General features: G+C 38.2%; 1 protein-coding gene across 10 annotated transcripts in view; it reads right to left on the reverse strand.

Moving 5' to 3' along the window:
• The window catches only part of DOCK9 (dedicator of cytokinesis 9), a 96,027-nt gene extending 76,948 nt beyond the window's left edge, over positions 1–19,079 (reverse strand). For 5 of the 10 annotated variants that reach the window (XM_054272183.1, XM_054272182.1, XM_054272181.1 and 2 more), the window contains exon 1: positions 6,765–6,990. In XM_054272183.1, the coding sequence (XP_054128158.1) occupies positions 6,765–6,878 (114 nt within the window). In that variant the 5' untranslated portion in view covers positions 6,879–6,990. Of the gene's footprint in view, positions 1–6,764; positions 6,991–18,444 lie in introns of those variants that run through there. The other 5 variants (XM_054272180.1, XM_054272178.1, XM_054272175.1 and 2 more) reach the window with 2 other exon arrangements.
• Between the last annotated feature and the right edge of the window lie 5,395 nt (positions 19,080–24,474).

Here is a 24,474-nt window from a genome sequence, read left to right on the forward strand (position 1 = left end):
TAAATTAAAGATAATTGTAGCAGCAAGACCAGCTTCTGTCATCATTATAGGTAAAATGACAAGATAAACTTTACATATTGTTTTATATAACTCATGCCAATAACCTTCCAAATTCTAATTGTCCTACATAGAACAAATATCTTTATCAGTAACTGCTGTTAATCAATAGTATATTAATAATATTCCTGAGAAACCCTACAGGTGTTTTCTCATCCAAAAGCAAATCGAATAAATTTGTTTGTCAAGGAATTAGGAAAGCTTTGGTCTTTTCAGGGTTAGTTCACAGGCTATTTAAAAGCTATTTGAGATTCCCCCATATGTACCACACAGTAGTTTTATTGGCAAGAAAAATGTGGAAACATAACAAAGCATAACAGCTGAAGAGGCAAAAAAAAGCAAAGTCTGGAAAAATCTACCAAAAAATATGAACAAAATATGGCTTTGTTAAGAAAAACAGCTACCATTTACAATCACACAGGAAGCATTTACTACAAGTTCATTAGCTATATAACAACATACTCAGCACAGACCAATACTCCTAAGAGGCATGATTATTATGCTGTGTTTGACATCTTTCTGCTCAGATGAGATGGAGAAGGGCTGCTCAGTTCACTCCATATGGCACTCTGACACCTTTGGAGAGCTTCTCACCTGAACCCCAGCTCCTGCCTCATCTTCTCCTGTCATTCATGAACACGAGTTATCACAAAGCCAAGAACTAATGTCAGCGTCCATCAGAAAAGGCTTAAGTTTATGTTCATGCACCCTTCTGCAGCTTAAATGGTTGGACAGTTTAGCTCAGAAAAGCATAATGCACACACAACCTAAGAAAAGATTATGTTTCCTCTAATGTACTAATTTACACGAAATATTTTGGTTGCAAGTTTGCATTTGAGTGCTCAGACTGTTGCAGTGAATCCCAAGCTAATGAAATGGTGTGCTCCACACTTCCTTAACACCTTGTCCACCCAACTATTTGAAACATTTCCTACATACTACATTTCCTACATACTACATTTCCTACACACTGCAAAATTACCCCTTCATAAAATTTCAGATTGAGCAGCCCCCCTCCAACAGATTGTCATAACCAGCTCTGATTCCAAATAAACTACAGTAACTTCACCTCTTCCAACTCTTCACTAAGGCAATAACTGTCCTTTACAAATTTTCTTCCTTAAACACAGAGAGATAACAGAATACAAAGAGCATTTCAAACTTTACTGATCTATAAGTGAAGTACAAGGCAACACATCAGCCAAAACCAAAACACCCTTTGCTCACCTTTCTCTCACTTTCAGTGTAACAGGTCTCTCTCTACCTATCCAGGCAAGCAAGATGCCCACCTGCCAACCACTGATCTTGAGCTTCTATGGATTACATTCTTTCTTACATTAAAGCAAGGTTTAGAGACTACTACAGCAATGTGGCCCAGTCACTCCTTTTGGCCAAGTTTGCCCTTCCCATGTGACCACTCCTCAAGAGTTCGTCATGAGAAATTACACACAACATGCTATGGTGACAGGTTGGTTTGAGAGTGGTGCAGGATGACTGACCTTTAGGAGAAGCAAAAATAAATACTGCAAATTAAACTGTGCAGAGAAGAACCATTTGATTTGTGGAGACAGTCTCTGCAGTGAGCTGAAAAGGTTTGGCTTCACAATTTCCTTAAAGCAATTAAAAGCAGGGCTGACACCAGAAGGACCCTTCCCCTCTCTCGTGGCACATTTCTGAGAAGTGGCCTTCTCACACAAAGACCAGCAACTGGGGCAGAGCTTTTGTGACAGATTAGGAGGTGATCTGGCTGGGGAGAATTCCTTCCAACCAGGGGCCTTCCTGTCAGATTGTGTCTGAAATGCTGCTCAGATGCTGTGTGACCACTTGCGGCAATCTGGGGAGCTTTTCAAAGGAAAGAATAAACACGTGCTTGATCAATATTGTCAGAAAACTCACAAAGCAGGACAGCTACTATCTGAACTAGCAAGTGGATAGATCACAGCCCCAATTCCACAGCCTGGTAGCAAGGGAAAGCTGTCATCTCAAATGGGTAATTGTAGGGGGATAGAATATAAGAAAACAAAGGTAGAATAGAAAGTAATCTTATCCCTTAAGGAGTTGCAGCTGGGCCAATTATTAAAGATTAGGAGCAGGCCTGACTTTAACAGGCCGCAGCTGTAGCCAATAAGAAGAAGAGTGCTATAAAAGAGTGGGGTGGCTGGTTGAAAATGGAGCTGGAGTCAGTTGGCCACTGTGAGACAAAGGGTGAGTCAGTGCTCTGAGGAGCTGCCTACAAGAAACACCAAGGAGGTATGAAACTCTTGCAATATAGAACCTTTGCAATATAATGACAACAGGTAATGGATTTTGACATGGTGCTGCACATGTTCAGCACTCTCATCCACTTCTCCCTGGTGCTAAAGAGCTATGTCCATCCTCCTGGTAATACTCTTGGGAAGGTGACAGGTGAACACTGGAAGAAAGCTAGCTCTGGCTTCTCTCATTTTACCAGCAAAACCAGAGGAAAGGGATTACTTTTAAAGAAAATGCAACTAAAATTATTTCATGGGCATACAAACACGCACACACACACACACTTGTCTAGCACAGCTAATTCAAAACGCAAAAATACAGCTTTAAAAATCATCCAATTAATTGCAAATGCCTCTCTTTGCCCTGTAGTCACAAAACTGGCTTACCCCAACTATAAAATTCATGAAAAGGAATCTTAAAAGAATATAAGCTTTGCTTACATTTCGTTTGCATGCTGTAAATACAAGATTAAAAGGAAAAATCCTCCCTCATGAGAAGCTTTTAAAGAATCTAAAGCTCACTGAAGCTGAGGTCTTAAATAAAAACTTCTCCTATTTAATCAGTGAGGTACTTGATTTGCAGTAGTATCATTTATGTAAAAATTAATGAAGAATTTGCTTCCTTGGGTTTCTCCTAAATGTTACTCATTTCTTTCTTAGTCATTTGTCAGATTCAAAAGGAAGAGGATGTTTTATCAGTTTGGACCAGATATGAAAAAAGAAAACAATAAACAACACACTGATACTGGCATTTAGCCAGACATAAAACAGCACAAGGAAGCAGATTCTCTCTCAGGCTCTTCTACACTTAAAAAAAAAATATGGTCTATTAATTCATGTAATATAAAAGAAAATATGGTGGGTAGTTACACGATTGTTAAATACGATTTATGGACCAGCAGACACAGATAAAACTCAGCCCAGTTAAAACGGCAACATCAAATTTATAGGCACTAAAAGTCAGTCTTTACAATAAGGCTTAACTTTTCCTATTAATCTGCAGCCAACAACATTTTTATTTCTGTAATCTAGGAAAATGCTAAGAGCATAGGCGTTCATGGCTGGTCCTGAGCCAGCCAATGCTCTATTTATGAAAGATAACAGAGCAAATTTTCTGCCATAACACTTTGGGGATTGTCTGAGTATTATAAGCATGGAAACTTATCAGAAATAGGAAATATTTCAAAACAGAAGTATGACACCCACACAGCAAGCATTTTAATCTGTCAGAATACAGTATATATATTTGGACAAACAGTGTCAAAATTCATCAGATAAAATAAATTTTAAGCTAAGAGTTCAGTGATTACCTACATTACACATTACAGAAAAAAACCCACAGGACATGTTTTCCTTGCATGCTTAAATTGAGACAATTGTTATTGTCCAATTCTCTTCTCAGAAAACAAAAGATGGTAAGGCTAAACACACTGAATATTATTAGCCTCCTGCTACAAAACATAATTTACCTTATAAAAACCTGCTTGGTTTATACACCTGCAAATTAACAAGTTCCCATAAGGAATAAAATGGAGCTACAGGCACTAGCAGGAAGCAGCATATAAATAGATGAATAGGTGTTATGTATTTGTTAATAGTGGCCTGAGGAAAGCCACTGTGGACATACAGTAAGATTATTTAATACTAAACATGGGTAACAGCTCCATGTATCTTACTGTCCCATAATAAACAGAAAATAAATTGCCCAGGTTGAGGTTTTAAAAATTAATTCAAGAATTTATTTGTATCCTAGAGCTTACTTTTAACTATTACATTTTATTCTGCCAGCAAGTTTCCAAGCAGAAAGATGGCCTCCAAAAGATCCAACTTCCCAGAAACATCATCTGTTTTGATAAGCAGTTACTACTTGTGACTATCAAAATGCAGCTGGACAGCGGGAACACTCATCCAGTAACTTCTACAAGAGCTAGCACAACAGCAGCTCATCCCAAGCAGGGTTTTGAGGCACCACCTGGAAAATCTAAATGCTTTTTCCATGGGCTCTTCTTGCTTGTTAACCTCAAGGGCAAAGTTATGACACAACGTAATTCAAATCACAGGAACACAAAGGAGCACACACATACTGACACACTGGCACTGAAAGCAGCAGATGACTCTTTCTGTGAATCCACCCACCTAATCAGGAAAAGTTAATTCTGGCACAGCACTCAATCAAATAACATTGTTTCAATAACACATGGGAGTCTTCCAGCTACAGATACCCAGCTCCCTCAATACTCCAACAGACTCTCAGTGAACTACAGTTGAAAAAACTTAAATTAATATGACATAAATTGACAAAAAATCTGTTGCTTTCTGACAGCTGATCCTATCTCATCTTTATAAAGAATACTTAAATTGAGTGATAGGCAAATCTATTTGCACAAAAGAAATACATCCACACTTGAAAAAATATTTTAGGCAATAGTAAATGAGAAGTATTACTAGAGTAAACCAGAAGCCTACTGTTTCATATGCTTTTGAGGATTGCTATCTAATGTAATTCCCAGGTTTTTATCTAATATAATTCCCAGGTTTTTAACCCAGGAAACAAGAAGTTCTGCTGTTTAGAATTTGTTGCAGCAACTAGCAACTTTGTCAGTCTCAGTTATTTCCTCATTGCACCCTGCACCAATGACAAGGTACCTACCTTCACTGTGCCAGTAAAAATTTACTGCAACATCACAGCCCAATGAAATAAAAATGGACCCCAATGTCAATGTCAAATGAAACATATCACCTTACTCTTCGCTTTGTGCCTGGCAACACACGTGCTGCAGGTTACTTGCACCACTTCATCTAGCTGTGCCCAATAACTAGGCAAAAGGGATCTATAATTATGTTATATATACATTTGTGTATATATATGTAAACAGATTAAGAACAAAATAGTAACTGAAATGACCGTGAAGAGATTTTTAATGTGACCTATCCAAAACCTAAATGTTCTTCCCTTTAAATATTGACCTTTGTGTTGAATGCATGCACTTAATCCAAAAAATTAAAAAATGAGAGAAAACACTGGAGATGTATTATTCCATGAACATTAAATAAAGTAGTATTTGAGGTATACTATTATAAAGAGGTACTTAATAAATGGCAATAAGTAAACACAGTATTGTGTTTCCCTTTTTTTCCTTCTTAAATAAGTACATCTGCCTTGCTGATTGGCTGCAGTACTCCAAGTATCTGCAGAAACACTAATATCCTCTCTGAGTATTCATGGGGGAATAAAAACAATTCTAAATAAAGTTAAACATTCCAAAGGCAGGAAAGCACACAGAAGATTAGCTCATATTGTACTGATGAAAATCTGGACCAGAAATCAGAACACACCCATCCAAAAAAATCCCACAGTCTACTAACAACTCTCTGAATAGAACAAAACCAAAAAAAAACCAGTGACAAGGAAAAGAAAGTTTGTCTTACTAGCACACATGTAAGCTTTCAGTTATATACAGTAATAATTCCCAAAAAGTTACAGATGAGCATTACTAAATACAGATAGCCAAAATGTTTTAGTTCAATTCTTAAATACATAGTGTGAAGCTCAAATAAGAGGGAGGGGGGACACTATAATTTGAGGATCACCCCACTAACTTCAACTATAGGCAGACAAATAAAGAGAGGACCATCAGCAGCAGCAATTAAGAATGAAATAATACCAAATGAAGTTGAAATTTTAGTAAGAACTGTCAAAGTACTTCTTTCTACTAATATACAAGTGCTAGTTTACCAATTCTCCTTTGAACAGAGTTGGCAGATTCGTTGCAGCTCACTTACTATGTTCTCTTGCTGTACTATTAAAGTCCCAACAGAACTAAGTGTCTAGCAGTGTTTCAGACAAAATAGTTCTTATTTGATTATTTCCCCCACAGATAGAAAATTTTCCTTTTCCTTCACTGGAAGCTATTTTAGAACTTTAAATTCCTAAATAATTTGCATTGGAAGAATTGAAAAAGAAGTCCTTTAACAGATCAATAGATACTTTAACAGAAGTAGTCATTAATTATTTAGACAGTTCTTTGATCATTTAAGTAAAATTTAACTGTTACACACACGGTTCAGGAAGTTCAAAGATACATTACTTAGAAGATATGCTGGGCAATTAAAAAACAGAGGTGCTAGGAAGAGTATTAAAGCATATGTAGCTTTCATGCTAGGTTCAAAGAGCTGTACAAATGTGCCAGACAGAAGAGACTGAAAAGCAGCTAGTCTGAAAGCCAAATTCCAAAGTCACACTCAAAGAGAACCAAATATCTGATAAACTAGAACAGTAAAAATCAATTAACAAGGCAGACAACCCACAGAGAATCAAACCTAAATCCTAAATGCAAATTATTCACAAGTAAGAATGCTCGAACTTTTCAACTGCATCACATTAAGAAGTTTTTCATTGACAGAAAGGACAGGAATTATTAAAGGGAAGAGACAGCTTGTTTAAAGAATTCTTACCAGCACAAGCACAGGACTCTCTCCTTGCACTTCACAAGGACCTGCATCCTTGCCTTTCTGTGGAGATTCTACAGAAAGCTCTTTCTTAGGATTTCTGTTTGTTCTTGCCTGCATTCTTTCATTGAAAATACAGACAGCAGCAAAACTGTATGTTTTTTGGCATCAAAGTAATCCACATGCCAGTGATTCAGTGAAAACAAAAGCTTTTTCCCTGGCACAAGCAGCACAAAGCACAAACTAGTCTAACTTCTCAGCTGCAGTTTGCTAAATCTGTTATGGTGGGAATGCATGACAGACAAAGGCCAGCCCCTAAACATGCTGTACTCCTCTGGGGAAGGAAAAAAAAAAAAAGGTGGATCCATTTTAACGCCTTAAGGTTATGAACCAAACACAAAAGAGTATGTGCATATCTAAAATTACTATGTAAAACAGGCTGAGTATTTTACAGCATGTATAAAAATCAAGGCGTCAATAATTCAAAAATATTTTAAGTGTAAGAATTAGTCACTTATAGACAACTGTGTCTTTTTAGAAGCATGCAACCCTAACTATTGTGCTTTTTAAAATTTTTTGCAATAACGTCACTTACTCAGGTGCTATCAACAATCCGCCACTAAGCAAGGACATTCTCCCTGAACAGATACCCTACTCTTTTTGGGGGGAAGAATGGGCATCACCTTTTTTATCTTAGTGCTAAATCTGTATTAAAAGTTTCACTTAACATCAAATTGCCTTCACAGTAAAAATCTTGCATACTCTACAAAGACACTAACTCAAAATAAAATTCAAAAAACTTAACTCTTCAACTACCAGTATCCCTTTGCTTCCTTCCTCTCTTCAGCCAGTTAGCTCACTCCTGTATTGCACATTATTTGTGCTCATTCCCCATTCCTCAGAACCCTTCAACACTGTAGGTGTCCATGACAGATCAACATCCAAAAACACAGAGAAGACAATGCAAAAAAAATCTTCATTTTGAGAGAAGGCAGTTGAGAAGAAGACACTTGTGCAGCCATGAAGACCAGCCAGCCATCGCTCGCTGCCTTCGGCCAGTACCAAACCCTGCAGGGTGTCAGCCCTGCCTTGTGAACAGCTTGCAGAAATGTCTCCTGGCCTCAGGATATCCAGGCTACAACGGTGCTCCGTGGCTGCTCTCTTCCTTCCAGTCTTTAATTACAACATAAACTCAATCTCAGAATTCACAGAATCACAAGGTTGGAAGAGACCTTCAAGATCCTCCAGTCCAATCCAAACCCCAATACCTCAACTAAACCATGGCACCAAGTGCCACATCCAGTCTATTTTTGAACATATCCAGGGATGGTGATTCTACCACTTCCCCTGGCAGGTGACAAGTCATGCTTCAACTTTGCTTTTTTTAACCCAATCTACTCTCTTACCATAGCACTACTTATAGTCACTGTTCAGCACACAAATACAGTGGCAAAATAAGAAGCAGAATTTTTATTGGAATAATTTCTGTGCAATTGCAAAGAAATTTTGTAAGCAACCTAGCTGACATTTTTGGAAACTTTTAAGGTTTGACTACTCCAACTTCTGCACACAGTAGTTTTAGCTAAATTCTCCTGGGGAAAAAAAAAAGTGAATGGTGATGAGCAGTTTTCTCCAGGTTTTGAGAGGAATATTTTGGTTTTCCCTTTGTTTCTTTTCAACACTAATGAGTTGCAGCCTCCAAGTTCACAAACCTCAGTAGCTGTATTTACCAAGCAAAAATACATCTGAGAGAAAATTCAACTCCCCAGAGAAACACATCCTTATTTTAGACTCTGTCTACTAAGGAACCGACAGCTGTGGAAACTAAGCCACCACCTTCATTCAGTGCTCAGTTCTCTTGGGACAGTTAGTTATCTCAGTTCAATATAACTCACATCCTAAATTTAACTTGGCATAGACTTTTATCTATTCTCTAGTAGAAGAGAAAGTCACCTTAAACTGCAGAAAGCAGATGAAGTTGTGGAGAAGCACAACTATCCTACTTCATTGCTAGTATTCTTAAGAAGGCACAACCTGAGGCACAGGTTTCTTGTTCTTCAGACCTAACATAAGATGTTGGTCTGAAGAACTTCCCTTCCTCTTCTTTCCACTCTCACACTTGTGTAACATACTCCTATTTCAGCCCGCACTCATGAAACTGAGTCTGAACAAGTCTGAAATTGTGTCCACAATGCAACTACTTTTCTAAAGAGTGGACAGAAAGAAAAAATAACATTTATTTATTGCCCAGACAATAATGATTGATTATGTTTCTGACTTTTTCTCTAGGAAATGCAAGTTCAATTCACGTACTTTTTAAGCTGCCTCTCTCATACTGAGAAACCAAACTCCAGAAAACAGAAAACTTTATGAAGCTTCATTAAGAGTTAAGAAGGAAAGCAGCAGTTCAGTCAAATTTACAAAACAGATCTTCCTGTGTAAAGCAAGGTACACAATAGTTCAAGAACATTTAGTTACACTTTTTATTTTGCACCAGCCCCCTTTGTTTCCAGAGAACGGAAGCACAGAACAGCTTAGACTAAATTACACCATTACTTGAGGATGCAGCTGCCGAACAGGAATTTGTTTCATTGAGATGGTCTGCAATTATACTTAACTGCAACCAGAAATGCACAACCTTGTTATGCAAAAGGCATTTGTGAACACTCATACTAATAAAGGCTTTAAAATGATATACATTGCAAGTAGTATTTCTGCTTAATTTAACAATGCATTCTTCTTCTAAATGGCAACATTATGTTACCCTGGTCAGGTACTTCTCCTGAATGCATCTGGATTACTTTAATTCAGTATAAATGTGATTTTCTTTCCCTGCCATTCTCCCTACTCTTCTCCAAATGTGATGAGGGACAAGAAGAAAGCCAACAGGCTAACATTTTTATAACATCAGTTTAAAGATATAGAAGCTATTTTTCTTTATGAATGACTCATGTAATTTCTAGCTGGCATTTCACTCACAGATACACCAGTAGAAGAGGTTCTTTCATGTAACAAAAACAGAAGTGTGAGGCAGTACCTCTGGAACTGTATCCTGCATTAAACAGACCTTAACTGCCAAATTGATGTGTACTTCCAACATTCATTTTCTGTTGAGGATTTAGTGATTACCTCAAGGATTTAATTAATTTAAAAATACTTAGGGGGAAAAACAAACAAACAAAAAACCACAGCAAAAATATCAAAGCAAACCAAACAAACAAAATTCCAAGAGATATTGTCTATTCAGGCATCACACTGTCAAAATATTTAAGCTACTTTAATAAAGTAGTGCATTGAAACAATTTACCAATAATACAGTTAAATTCAAAAAGTGAAAGATGAAAACCAGAACTTTAGGATATGATGAAACTTTTATAATCTTGTTACATGACCTGTAGTTTTAACCTCCTTAACTGCAATTTTTAAAAAGTAACAAAAAAAATACTCAGTTTGTTGCATCAGTCAGTTACCTCAATAACGATCAACAGAAAATCCAGGAATATAGTGCACACACAAAAAAAGTCACACAAAAAATGTGCAAAAACTGACTGCATTTCCAACACGGCTTTCAAAACTGCAGGAAATCACTGGCTAGAGACCTATCTGCAAAACAACTCACATTATTATGGAAACAATGCAATTCATCTTTTTACAAACATTCTGGCTAGAAGGACTTCACATGGTACTTTTAGCAACCATAGTTTTCACACCACTTCCAACAGCCAAATATTTGTCTCTCTTCTTGCATCATACAGTCCTAAGAAACAGCCTAATTAATTACAAAATTACATAGGTAACAAAGTTCTGGCATACCCCAGTGATTCATCCAGCCAGTCTGCTGCCCAAAAGACAAAAGATTTGATTCCTTCAAATCACTTTTCACTTCAAGAACTTACTTAGCTAATACACAACATCACATAATAAAAAGCGAGTGATGGTAAGGGAACAGGCAGCATATGAGAATTCCTCTGAACTTTAATGGAAGAAAAGATGACTGCCCAGCCTCTGTGTAGGAGCAGCCTAAAATCTGAGTAGTTTGGTTTGATGGCCCTTCTTTTGCTTCAAGTCCAACTTAAAGTCTGCATCAAGGTCACTAAACCTACTGGCTATAATTACAGGCACAAAACTTGCCTCTCTAAGCTGTTCTAGGGAAAGAACTGTCCCTAACCTATAGCAGTCAGAGGGGGAGGAGTTAGAACAAGAGAAGTAATAATATTACTGTAGGTTTGGATGTCCTGTATCTGGGAAAACAGAAGGATTTTATATTATTTGCTAAAACCCTACACATCTTCTCTGCTCTGTGGCTACATTCTCTACTTTGTGTCTCTAAATTCCCTGGCAACTCACAGCATCTCTTAAAAAATAATTCAAAAATGAGAAGGATAGGTAACTTGAGGGGGGGGTTTGATGCTTTGTTTTGCTAAGGCTTTGGGAGTTGGGTTTCTTTGGTTGGTTGGTTGGTTTTTGGTTTGGGCTGGATTTCTAAGGCATTAGCTTATCTGAAAATATGGACCCACCTTAGCAGTGTGACAAGGACCATTAAAATCCAGTACTTCTTGCTCTCCTCTGTATTAGTACAAGATATTCCAGCACTGCCCTCCCACACCTGGCAGCTTGCCCTGCAGCTGCATTCAAGGCTAACATTTCACAAGTCAGTGGAAGATTCAGTGTTGCAGCTATACATATCTCAATGCTGCCAAGTTTCATAAGTGACCAACAGATAAGGGCTTCCCTGGAAGAACATATGCACAAGTTCAAGAAAAAGGCTGATAGCAGATGGAATGCAGCATGCAATTCACCTGGCAATTCCCTGCCATCCATGCTACACTCAGATGAAACAGAAAAAGTCACACAAAACTCAGGAAGACTCCTTCTATGGCAAACACTGCAAATGTGTAATTTGCAGTCCCACCAATAGGAACATTCTCATTTGGAAACAGGGATGAGAAAAGAAAATGTGTAAGACACAGATAGGAGTGTGCTACACATTATGCAACTTCTCATGTTCACTTTCTTTGGCAAAGCAAGAAATAAGCCTATTTCACAAGAGGGAGAACAACAATCACCCTTTGTAGAGGTATCTCTAAATCAGTATGAATGATACAATCTTAAATTTTGCATTGCAGGGAAAATTACTCTCAAAACCCTACTTTTAGAGAGAGAGTTAAGTGGCCTGGATAGGACAGAAATGCTGAGATACTACACAGAAGAGATCTCAATCATGAGTAGGTTGCATCAATGAAAAAAATGTGACACCAATGTAGAGGTCTGTACTACCACTCAAGAAGCTGGACTAAAAAAGCTTTTCTTTTAGCAGCAGTATAAAGTTAAAGGATTGTTTCAGTGAGCATCTCTATTGGATCCATAGCAATTCTGCACAGTGCATTTTTTAAAAGCTTTATTTCACAGAATAAGAATTTGGCTAAAGTTGTCAACACAGACATGGCACATCTCATTATACAGTAGCTTAGTTGGGGCACTCCTACACTGTGACACAAAAACCAAAACAAGTGTAAAATCACAGCAAAGCTAAAAAAAATACAGATTAACTTTTGTCCATGTCACATATCTGCATACCATTATCTATGAAGTATCAACTTGTGATGCAATTAATTTCATACCATCTTAGTAGGAATGTTTTTGGGCAAAACCAGACTTCCTTAAGGTCCATGGGGAAAAATAAAAGAAAACAAATCAAACAAATAGGAGATGTCAAGATCAAAACTGCACTTCTGAATTAACAGTGGTTCTGACCTATGTCCTTACAGACACGACATACACCAGCAGACTGACTGTGGGAACAGTATTGGATTAAAGATGGCTTTTTTCCTAACTGGACAGGACCTTATGACTATCAGAAACTAACAGGGCAGAACAGACACACAAAAAGTGGATCAAACCCCCAAGTCTGACAATCACTCAAATGGAAGTAGTTCTGTGCCAAGCAAGCCTGAGGATGGGGGAGACAGGGGAGGTGTGGGAAGGTGCCTGGAGGTGTTCAGGCCCAGGTTGGATGGAGCTCCGAACAACCTGCTAGGGGAAGGTGTTCCTTCCAAACCAAAGGATCCCATGATCCTATGATTTACTTTAGTTGCATTTAATTTCATGACAGAATAGGGTACCTACATCTATAGATGAGTCAAGTGAGCATTCAGGCAGTTCCTAAAGCAAGTGGATAGAAGTATTAATCAAGAAAGAGGAGCAGAGGAGTGAACTCCTTTCCATATGCTCATGAAGTCTGCACTCTAGTCTTAAAAGTTTCACATGTGCAGCTTCTCTACCTCAGCAGTCTTCTTCTCATTCCTTAAATCCATATAAAACTTTACAGGGGGGTTTCAGGAGTTTTTTGTATGGGTTTTTTAGGGTGGTTTAGGGGTTTTGTTGGTTGGTTGGTTGGTTTTGTTTGGGTTTTTTGTTTGTTTGATTGGGTTGTGTTGCTCTTTGCAGTTTTTTAGCTCCACACTTTTTGACTTCTTTCAGCACAAGACACCCTTCTGCTACATTCAAAGGGAATATGTTTTCCACCTGGATGTAAACTGGGGCCACATTTTTGGGTTGGGTAGCACATCTTTCTGTGCTAGTCCAACACATTTTGTCATTGATGAACAATGGATTATGCATGCAGACTTGACCAACTATCCTGATTTTATCTCCAGGCCTGAAGACTTTTTTCCTGGAGATAAAATGCTTAACCTTATCTTCTGCATGCCAGGGCACTGAGTGCTTGCCAGCCTGTTTCTGATAGTCCTCTCATGCATCTTTCAAAGAAGTGTATTTGATGTAGGTACTATGCACTTGGTGAATATGTGCTGCAATTTCCCCTGCTGAGAGGGCAAAGGGATATGAGGAGATGGACATTCGAGCATTCTTCCCAAAGGAATCTAATGAAAGGTCAAAACAAAAGAAGTCTACAGAAACCATCAGGAGATTTAGCCAAAACTACAAGTCAGCACATCAGCCGCCAGGTTTTTATTCAGGCAGAGCAATAAGATGAAAGGAGATAAAAGAAGTGCTCTAATTCAAGTGACCCATGAAAAACCCCATGCCACAGTTAGATGCTGTACTCATACATATCTGTTTCCTCCTCATTAAGAGGCCTAATGAAGCCTAATGCTCCCCTTGCTGATGAATAAAAGCCACTGGTAATACAGTTACAAGTTGAAGCAAGTTATGAGAGTGTAACAACAGACTAACTCATACAAATTGTCTGCACACCATTACAGAATTGCTGCATAAGCTGTTTGAGCATATTAAAATAAAACAACTTCCACTTACTCAGCACAATTACTTCCTCAGAACTCTCTCCTTTTGTATATTTCTACTAACCTTTCTACCTCATACAAACAAGTTGATATTAATTTGCAAATTCAGACAGCAAGAACACACCTGTTCAGTAAAGGAACGCTTTAGGGTTTATTTAAAATACAACACATTAAATTAAGAAGAATCTTTCTTAAAAATTATACATATATAGTTCATTTTGAAACCAAAATATCTGCAACTTGAGTGTCTCCTGTGGAGTTATTTCCAGAATGATGTAGCTCACTGCTGTCATTAGTCAATCTTCCCACATGCCCAGACTTTGGTATATCTTAAAAGATGTCACAGTTTATTAATAAACCAGATGACTCATGAGCAGCACAGGAAAAGCAGTCACCAAAAAACTCAGGAACTAATGATGATGCTGCTGTCAAGTCAACTGGTGACACAGACTAAGACAGTGCAGCTACTAAAATGCAGCAGGTTCTGTTTCCAGCCAACACCTAAATCTACCCTAATAAAAGCTGTGCACATGCTATTTCAACATGCCTCACATTTCTTTTCAGAGATTGTGTAAGAGCAATTTAAATAACAGATATTTTCAACACCAGACATAACAAATTTAAAGACTATTTAAAATTATCAGGCCCCATCTTGCATAAGCTACAGCCATCACAGTAACTTAAGTAGGTTTACCAAACCACAAGGTTCTAAAGCTTAATGAGAGAAATGCCAGCACTGGATAGGCCATTAAAAGCAAACTGAACAGAAAGCATTTCAAGCATGGGAAAAAAAAGGAGTTGTTTTCTGCAATTTTCAGACAAATATGTAAAAAATAAGTGAATGTCCTTCAGCGCAGTCCGTCTCACTGCAGAATTTTCCAGCTCTTCCATAGGTGCTGGTAGCCCACTCACCCCAGCTTCTTCCATCACCAAATACTTCAAGGGGCTTGTTAGCAAGCCTCAAAATTTTTAAATTTTGCTAGTTCTGTTATCACCACATCATTTACCCTTGCTCATTTTCCACCTTTATCAACCAGCCAAAACAGCTGTTTAGGACCTAACTTGTACACTGACATTTGACTCTGAGATAATGTTTGCTTATACAGTGATAACAAAAAAACCCCCAAAACCAAAAATAAAAAACCTAAACAAAAACAGAATATGAATATAAAAAGAAATAACATGCAATATTGTTCTGCAGATTAATTTTTTTTTAATCACAGGAAAATTGAGAAAAATTAAGTAAAGTAAATAAGCATTCAAGCTAGTATTCTGAAACTATATCCTTCAACTTACTACAAAATTAAGCCCATTGAAATGTTTTCTCAACACTTGCCAAACATAAATATGCCCAAGATGGGCATTTGGGGAAAATATAATTTCATTAATTTTGGTGCAACTTTTAACAGCATCTCAAACTAAATTTATAATCTTTAATTAAAATAAAGATCCTTATACATGTGGACCTAAAGACCCTACAAGACCCCATGTTCTAGCAATACAAAGTGACAAGTTAGAAATATGCCTGAAGATAAGCTATACCATTTTCATTGCAAGTTTGAATGACATGAGATGGAGAGAAATAAACTGTACTCCTGAGAACACATTCTCACATGGGCTTCATTTTATCTTTCCTTCAAGCAATCAAAAGAGCAGGTCCTCTTAAGATAAAACTTTAATTAGATTTAACTAGACTTTAGATTTAACCTCCTGACATCTGGGTTAAAGGGTAAATAAGAAAAACATATGCTAAATCAACTGCCTCTGCCTCCTTACTTGCTTCTTAGAAGAGGTGATTTTTTTCTTCAAGTGGAGCTACTCCTTGAGAGTTTCCTTTTCACTGGAAATTTTCAGGTTTTCAACATGGATTTTACAAGAGGATCAATGTGTTGTTAACTGAAAGGACTCCCTGAAATTCACTGGTGTTTTGACAGTAGCTCTGTATCAGGAGATAGTTGATCCAAAGTGGCTACACAGACGTGATAGGAGGTACAGCCAAACCGGCTAAGCTAAGACATTGCAGCTCAGATATGTTACAGCACAGACAAAGAGGTGAAACCACACACCCACTTGCATCTGTTGCAACAATCACCAAAATAAAAAACAACACAAGCAAGTGACACTGCCTTTGGTGTCACTCTTGGTCTTGGCCATACAGGTTTTCTTCAGAGATGAGATTCCTGGAGCCTCCACCTCCATGCACAGCTTCTTGATGAGAAGTAACACAATTTGTCCCCCTGAAAGCCACCACTTTGGAAGGGAAAGAGCTAGACAAGCTAGCTTTCATAGCAAAGCCTACAGACATTATGTAACGAGATAAATGAGTAATTTAAGAGATACAAGTCTTATATACTTCAACAAGTTCCATAAAATCACTTGTCACTCTTGCCAGGATTGCAGTATCTTCCCCCTCCTCCCCATTCTTCAGAGAATCCCACTTCCCAATCTTCAGGGCTAAATCTGTAGCAATTGCTCCCCAGACTCAGACAACACCTAAGAGAGCAATAGTCAGTGCCAGCTCTGATTATCAAGAGCATGACCTTTAAACAAACTCCTGGTCTGTTCTTGCAAAACCTTGACTTTTATTTGTCTGGACTACGCTGGTCCATTAAAATGAGCAGGAAGTCATTCTGACTCCTTGATTCCACACACTCTTCCATACTAACATTCAGGTATTTTCCCCAGAAAATATCTTATCTTAATCCACTACTTCCAGTTAAACCAAGCTACCAAAGCCATAAAGGAAAATTCAAAAAAATAATGTCATTATTTAAAAGCATCTAGACATTTTGGAATTGGAAATAATCCAACTCCTCAAGAGCCAGATGTAGAACTTCAGTTGCAAATGGCAGCTTAAGCATATCTTGCCAGTTTGTATCAATTCTGAAGGACAAAATTAAAGAAAAATAATTGCTGGAACAGTACCATGTGAAACAAAGAAAAAATATATACAAAAACATTTCACTGCATATTCCAAGTTGCAGTAAGTCATATTACATTAAAAAAAAGAAGTATTTCTTCATTCATTCACCTAACTATATGCAGAATTCTAGGCTAGTAAGGGTGTTAGGTCGTAAATTCAATGGGTTACCAAAGTAATTGAAAGTACTCATTACACAGAATTTAATAAATTTCTAACAATATTCTGTATGAGGCTAACTTAAAAATGGCTAACAGTGTAAAAAGGCTTTTAATACCCAGAGGAAGCCATTTTATTTGTAATATCAAACTATATTAAGCAAATGCAATGCTATCATGAAGGGTAATACACATACTATAAGTTATTTAAAGCATCTGAAGGCAGCACAGATTATTCTGTGTTCTTTCCTAGAAGCTTGTGTGTGTATCCATGAACAGAAATATACATGTGTGCATACATATACATATGAGTAAGTAGACAGATTCACACATATGTGCAACCACACACCTGTTTTTTCCCTTAAATTTCAGTTCAGCAAAATAAAAAGGATCTGAACAGCACAAAGGCAACAAAAGCTTTATGAAATTTCTAAAGACTTTCCATAGCTGCAGTTGCACAGCATGGTTATGCCAGCAAGATAACAAGCTCAAAATCTGTCCAGCTATTTCAGTGTACCACGCCCCTCTCATCCCAACTACCGAGCCAGTGACAAAGCAATTAGCAAGTAAATTCAAATTGGTTTGACTTAATATTAAAATCCTTAACTAGCCCAATTGTGAAGCAAGTTATGCACATTAGTTAGCTCTTGCAATTCCACCCCCTCAAGCCTAAATGTAATACACCTGACGCAGGACCACGTCACAAACCTGGGGGGTACAAAGACCACAGTCTCACTTTAAAGCCTGGTTTCTTTATATCAGGAAACACCTAGAAAGCCTTTCAGAGCAAAGCAGGTTCAGGAAACAGTTATTGCTACCTTTAACCATTTTTTTTTTTCCTTCTAGAATGCTCCTGTATCCCTTTCAGGAAGTTAAACAGAAATAGAACAGTTAAACCATTTCAGAGAAAAAAAATATACTCAAATCCATAAGAAAAAAATAAACCTTAAATGCTGGGTTATTGTTTCCGCAACAATGCCTTCCTCAGTTTTTTCAAATAACATAACCATCAGTTGTTCCTCAGTCCAAGTGCCAAATACATTCCAAGAGTATGTTTAGAAAGATCTAAGAGCAGACAGTCTTCTACAACAATTACAGAGTGGAAACTCTTCAGAGCTATCATATAAATCTAAATGATACAAGGAATATGAATCTTAAGCTTTAACATTACAGCTGCATGCACACATACATAACATGCCACATACATGCACTAACATCCTACAATATCAGGACAAGATACATATCCATGTCTGTACATAGCAGATGTTAAACAAACATGCTATTCTAGTTTTAGTTTAGCTTTCAATTAGCAGATAAAATTATTAATGAAACAAGTTTTTATTTACCAGGAATGAATGAATCAATATTTCTGAATCTTCATCTGGCAAGCTGAATGCTGTGTATTCAAGGGCATTGTTTTCCCCTTGCTGTTTGCATATATAACCACAGTTTCTCTCAAAAACTGTACGAATGCCTTTAAACAGAATCACACTTGTCGTGCAACCCATTCCCAATCTGTTGAATTTTGCATTTCTAGCAGCCCTGATTGCATTTGCAGAATGTCTTCTTCCGTTGCTCGACTCGAGTAATTTTCCTGTGCTTTGCAGAAATATTTCTTTGTACAATCCTCATTATGTCCCACATTTAGTATGTTCCTCGACTAGAAACCATCAGCTGCTGAAATGTAATCCTATTTGCTTAAGCCAAATACTGCCAAAAATCCAGCGGCTGAAGACAAAAAATCAGAGGGCGATGAAAAGCAGAGGATACCTCAGCTGTAGAAGACAGGAGGCTTTCAGCATGTGCTGCACTCCACCAGAGAGATGAAAAGATATTCCAAGGGGTTATGGAAAGAGCTCCTGTATTCAGAGATCCTCAGAACATAATCAAAGATGAAAGGAAACTGCAAAGATACTGCTGCAGTTTCTGCTGCCAGCCACAAAGAATCCTCATCTGCTGCAAGAAAGCAGGCTCCCAGAATGCTTAGCACAGAGTTCGTACTGGCAAACACTTCTTTACTTGACCTACATGTGCTTTTTAATGTCTGAAACAAAAAGCTTCAATATAAAACACTGGAAATATGAGGGGGAAATACTAAATCACTGCTGCTATGCAAAGAAAATAGCATGCTATGTGCACTTCTTTCAATCAAACCTGTACGTCATAGCATGCTATTATCAGTTCAGGCAAACCACAAGGGAGCTGAAGACTCTCTTCACTTTTCCCTTTCTTTCTTACATGCAAAGTGATCTGTCAATTCCCACCTGCCAAAGGTGAATTTACTAGTCCTTGATTGCAAATAATCTGTAGTCAAAAAAGAAAAGGAAAAGCAAAAAAAAAAAGAAAGAGACTATCTAGTTCAGATCAATATCCACCTCTAAAACAAAAACATAGAATGAAATTTAAAATACATATATTTCTCGGTTTTATAGTGACTCACACCTGTACTGACTGAATTTATCACTACAGGGTACTAGTTCACATACTGCAACAGTATCTGTTGTACAAGCATATAAATATCTTTAACTGACATTGAGAAGAAATGTCAAATTTTTAAAAGTACTTTTAAAGGTAAACAATTTGCAAAAAATAACTGTTCCAATCCACATCACAAGAGTGCTGTGTCACCCTGTCAGAGAGTGCTGGTGAGTTTTATATTTCTGCTAAACTGAAAGTACTTATTTACTTACCAAATTGTAAAATTGGATGAAAAAGTGAACTTACAGCATCACAATTGTTGCAGTGGAGTTAAAACAAGCTAAATTAAAAGCAGGGAGGGAGGGAATAAACAGATTCAAGATGTCAGCCACAGATTTGTCCCCATGAAATTTTCTTCTCAAGGAAACATTTGCAAGCTATAATAATACTTCTCAAGAAATATTTCAGACTTAATAGCATTTTTCCCTAACATCTGCCTAGCTAATACATGTCAATATGCTTCTCATTACATTTCTAATCTAGATAAAACACAGTAACATGCAGACACATCAATAAAAAAAACCCAAAAACCCAACAATACTAGACAGTGATCCAAGTAGTTCCTGTCAGTCCCATATTCAGAAAGGCAGAAGTTAGACCATTTCTCATACTGGGAGAAATACCAATTGTTTTAAGGCAGTTCTGCTAATAATGAGCAGCTTTATCATAGGGGAGAACAAAAAAGGTCATGGTGAAGAATTTGGCATAAATTCTACTATGAAGAACAGAGATACTTCATACATAACCATGAAGCTTGCACAGCAACGTCTCCCTACCTATCCTACCCTCTTTGAAGAGAAGAAGTAGGTCAGTGAGGGAAATGCAGTTCTCCATTCACTAAGGCTGGATAACGACATCCTTACAAACATGCAAGGGAAAACAGCCATGGGAATTACCACAGAAGGCATTCCCCAAAAATACATTCAAGTTAACTGTTTGTAGTGCAGAAGCCCACTTCATTCCCATCTGAAATGTAGATTACAGAGACCTGACAAAGTTCAGGTTACAAACACGGTATCAAAAGTTAAGAGATCATTAAAAGGAAGAACTGATTAGAGGGTTTTTCATGCGATTTCAAAGACTTTATAATAGCAAATGCCTCTAGCAAAAAGAAAAAAAAAAAAAAAAAAAAGAAAAAGTAGCTTACACCCTAAGAGAGTATGAGAAAAACAGGTCAGTTAACAAGAAGTTATCATGCACAAGGCAGTTCTTCCACATGTCTAGAAAATTACCTTACTTGTAAAATACTAGCTAGCTAGGTTATGGAGAAATAGGAAGACAAAAAATTTAATTTGAAAAGACAAACACCATAATCTAACTCAGGTTGGAAATGACCCTAGGAGGTGTTCTAATTCAAAACCAATTAAGAGAAAAATTAATTCCAACTATATCTTGAACAAATTTAGCATCAGGTTTCTACAGTATTCTAGCAACAGCAACTGAAACTGACATGGATTAACACAATGGTAACACCACCATGAAAAGCATCCTCATCACAGTCTAGAACTTCCTCATGAGGGGAAGAGGAGGGGCAGACACTGATCTCTTCTCTGGACAGTGACAGGACTGAGGGACTGAGGGAATGGCCTGGAGCTGTGTCAGGGGAGGTTTGGGTTGGATATTAGAGAAAGGTTTTGCCCCCAGAGGGTGTTTGGGCACTGGAACAGCTCCCCAGGGCAGTGCTCACAGCACCAGCCTGACAGAGCTCAAGAAGCATTTGGACAATGCTCTCAGGCACATGGTGTGACTCTTGGGAATGGTGCAGGGCAGGGCCAGGAGTCAGACTCTATGATCCTTGTGGGTCCCATTCAACTCAGGTTAGATTCTGTGATTCCAAACAGAGCTTGAAAGGGAAATCATTATGGGGACATGTGGGGTAGGAAGAAACCACAGGGAGTGGGAGAAACCTGAATAGTATACAATGCAAAGAAGCCTGCAAACAAGCAGACTTTTTATTAATTTGGTGCAAAGTGGAAGTTTCCACCTTCATTAAGGAGATTCCTTGAATTGTAATCAGCAACCACACTGCACAAGCAGTGATCATCCAGGTAGCAATGTGACACAATGCAATATTATTCACTTCAGTTTCACATCTCAAAGTGAAATGGTGTCATGGCTCAGTAAAGATATTCCCCAATTTAGTGTCCCCACTGAAACATTCCAAACCATTGCCATTGAAACACTCCTCATTCATTGCCCCCTGCTCTTCCACAATGTGGGTGGCTGGAGAACTAGAGGCACAAAGATCACAGGCTGAGGTAGGAACAATTTACTGGAAACAGCAATTAAATAAGAAAACACAGTAACAGCACCAATACTAATAACAGTGTACAAGAATGAGGTGAATGGTTCACACAATTGATCACCACACACCCCTGGTAACACCAGAACCACCATCACACTATCCCCACTGCAAGAGACCCCTTCCCCTGTCCCCAGAAAATGACATAAGGTATTGGAGAATAACCTCTGGGAACTAGCCATGCCCCTCCTGGTTACTGCAAATATTAACCCTGTCCTGGCCAGAACCAGGACAAACGGGAGGCCAGAAAAATTCTTACACTTTGCCCACTGAAGAGAGCTAAAAGACAACTCAAGGTACGTAAAAGTCTTAATCCAATGGTAAAAATACCAAAGCAGAACAAATCAATATATGAAAAAGCCTGGACTGTACATATGAGCACCAAACTACCCATTGCAAACTGCCTTTAGCTGAGCCTGTGTTATGGAAAGGTCTTTTTCCACAAGGCAGGGAGTGGAGGGGAGGAATGTAAGGCTACAGGGAGGAGACAACACTAATGCCTGCCTTCTCCTGGTTTACGCAAAAGGGCCTACACCAGAAAGCATGCAGACTTACGAGCTATTTGTGTTAGTGTAATTGCAAACATTGCACCCCTAAGCCAAACCACTCATTTATATGGGGAACAGCAAGCTCCTCCCTGCTACAGACTATATTCAATCTGCACTGACTGTACCAGGAGGAGAAAAAATTATTTAGCTGTGTTAGCTCCAGATTGTTCAGAATCATGTATTTTTGAGAAATGTTCTTTTGGAAAAGTAATAAAGTTCTAGTTTCCTTCCAAAAAACAAAATTGCTTTAAGGGCCTAACCACTCCTCTGATTACAGTAAATTACTAATAATCACTTTGCATTTGGGAACTGGAGGATTTCAAATCAACATGTTAAGCAATCCTTTGCCAACCAAATGAGTTCCAAGAAAGCATAATGACACAGGTACAAATTAAATGTGTGTTAGCAATCAGTTCTAAACAATGTTTACAAGTTTCCATTTGACAATGCTTAATGCATACGAAGGTTAGGGAATCAGCCTGGGTTGACAGAAAATCTTCAGCTCATCCTATAAAGTTCTCAGTACCAAAATGAGAACTTGGAGACTCCTAGACAGAAATAGAACAGTTAAGAGGGTAGAGGTCAAAACAGGGAGACCTTCCAATTGAATGGGTTACTACAAAACATATTTCTGTCTTCAGAAAAGCCACGACTAAAGGAAAACACTTCATAGAGACACAGACCCCTATCTGCAAGACAGCATACTTCAGGAAGGATTCAAGCACCTAAGTCCTAGCATAAGAGCCACAAGAACATCCTTAACCTCTTGAAACATTAGCAGCAGGTACTTGTATTTTCACCTACAAAGTTGTCCATGACATTAAAATGCCCAAACTAATGCCATCTTGACATGACTAAATGTCCGGTTCCTCAGAGATCTTACACATCCTGACTGAATTCCACTTTTCACAAAACATGACAGCATTTGTAGGTGGAGCACCATCTCTCATCTGGCAGCTGCCTGTACACTGGCTCAGAACATTAGAGATGGGGCCTTAAAGCCATCTCAGTCCAGAGGTGAAAACCAACATCACTTGGCACTTTTGGGGTGCCTTAACAAGCCAATGACAGTATTTCGAAGGCAACACACTCCCTTCTGCCTGAAAAAGCTGTGCTGCAGCTAAGACTTGAAGCTCCAATAGCCCTGCAAGAGTAAAAAGAAGTGTATATCAAACACTTCATACTTAACAGGAGTGCTCACAGAGGACCAAAAGTTCAGATGTCAGTTCCTTTTGCAAATACTGTTTCTGCAATGACTGCTGCATGGAGATTTCATAGGAGAGTTTTACCAGGTAATTATCTTCAAGAAGCAAGGTTTCTTCAGAGAGAAGAAACTATGCTGAAAGTTTCTTTGTGGCCATAACAGTGAGTTTTATTTTGTCTTAAAATTCTTAAGCACTTGATTTGTCAAAACTAGTGCAGAAGATGTGTTTCAATATGGATTATCCTTAGTTATCCTCATAGTTGCTCTCCAAAATGGTAAGGAGAATATGGAAAACTACAGGCTGGCCAGATTCACTCCAATCTGCAGGAAAATTATGATGCAAACCCTCCTGGAAGCCATTTCTTGACATATAGAGAGTAAGAGATGTATATCAGTTCCAAGCAGACCACATGGATTTATTCAGAACAAATTATGCCTGACCAGCCTGTTTGTCCTCTGTGATGTGATGGTTGGCTCTGTGGACTAGGAGACAACACTGGACACTGAATACTGTTAGTGAAAGAATGCTTTGGGCAGTCTCCCATAGCATCCTTGTAGCCCAATTAGCCAGATGTGGTCTGGATGAGTGGATAAGGATGGATGAGGGGATAAGGATGACATCCTGCTGAACAGGGAGTTCAACATGCTGAGCAGGCTCCTCTGGACAAGAAAGACATTGATATATTGGACTGAGTCTAATGGAGAGCCATCATAGTGTTTCACATATGAGAAAAATCTACGGGATCTTGCATAGTTCAGCCTTAAGTGAAGGCTAAAAGGAAATCTTATTGCTGTTGCAAAACCTAATGGGAAGCTAGAGAGAAGAGCCAGATTCTTCTTGAAG

This window comes from Melozone crissalis, unplaced genomic scaffold (assembly GCF_028551555.1).
Source record: "Melozone crissalis strain CALT ecotype California unplaced genomic scaffold, PUWL_Pcris_2 ptg000013l_1, whole genome shotgun sequence".
Taxonomy (NCBI): Eukaryota; Metazoa; Chordata; class Aves; order Passeriformes; family Passerellidae; genus Melozone; species Melozone crissalis.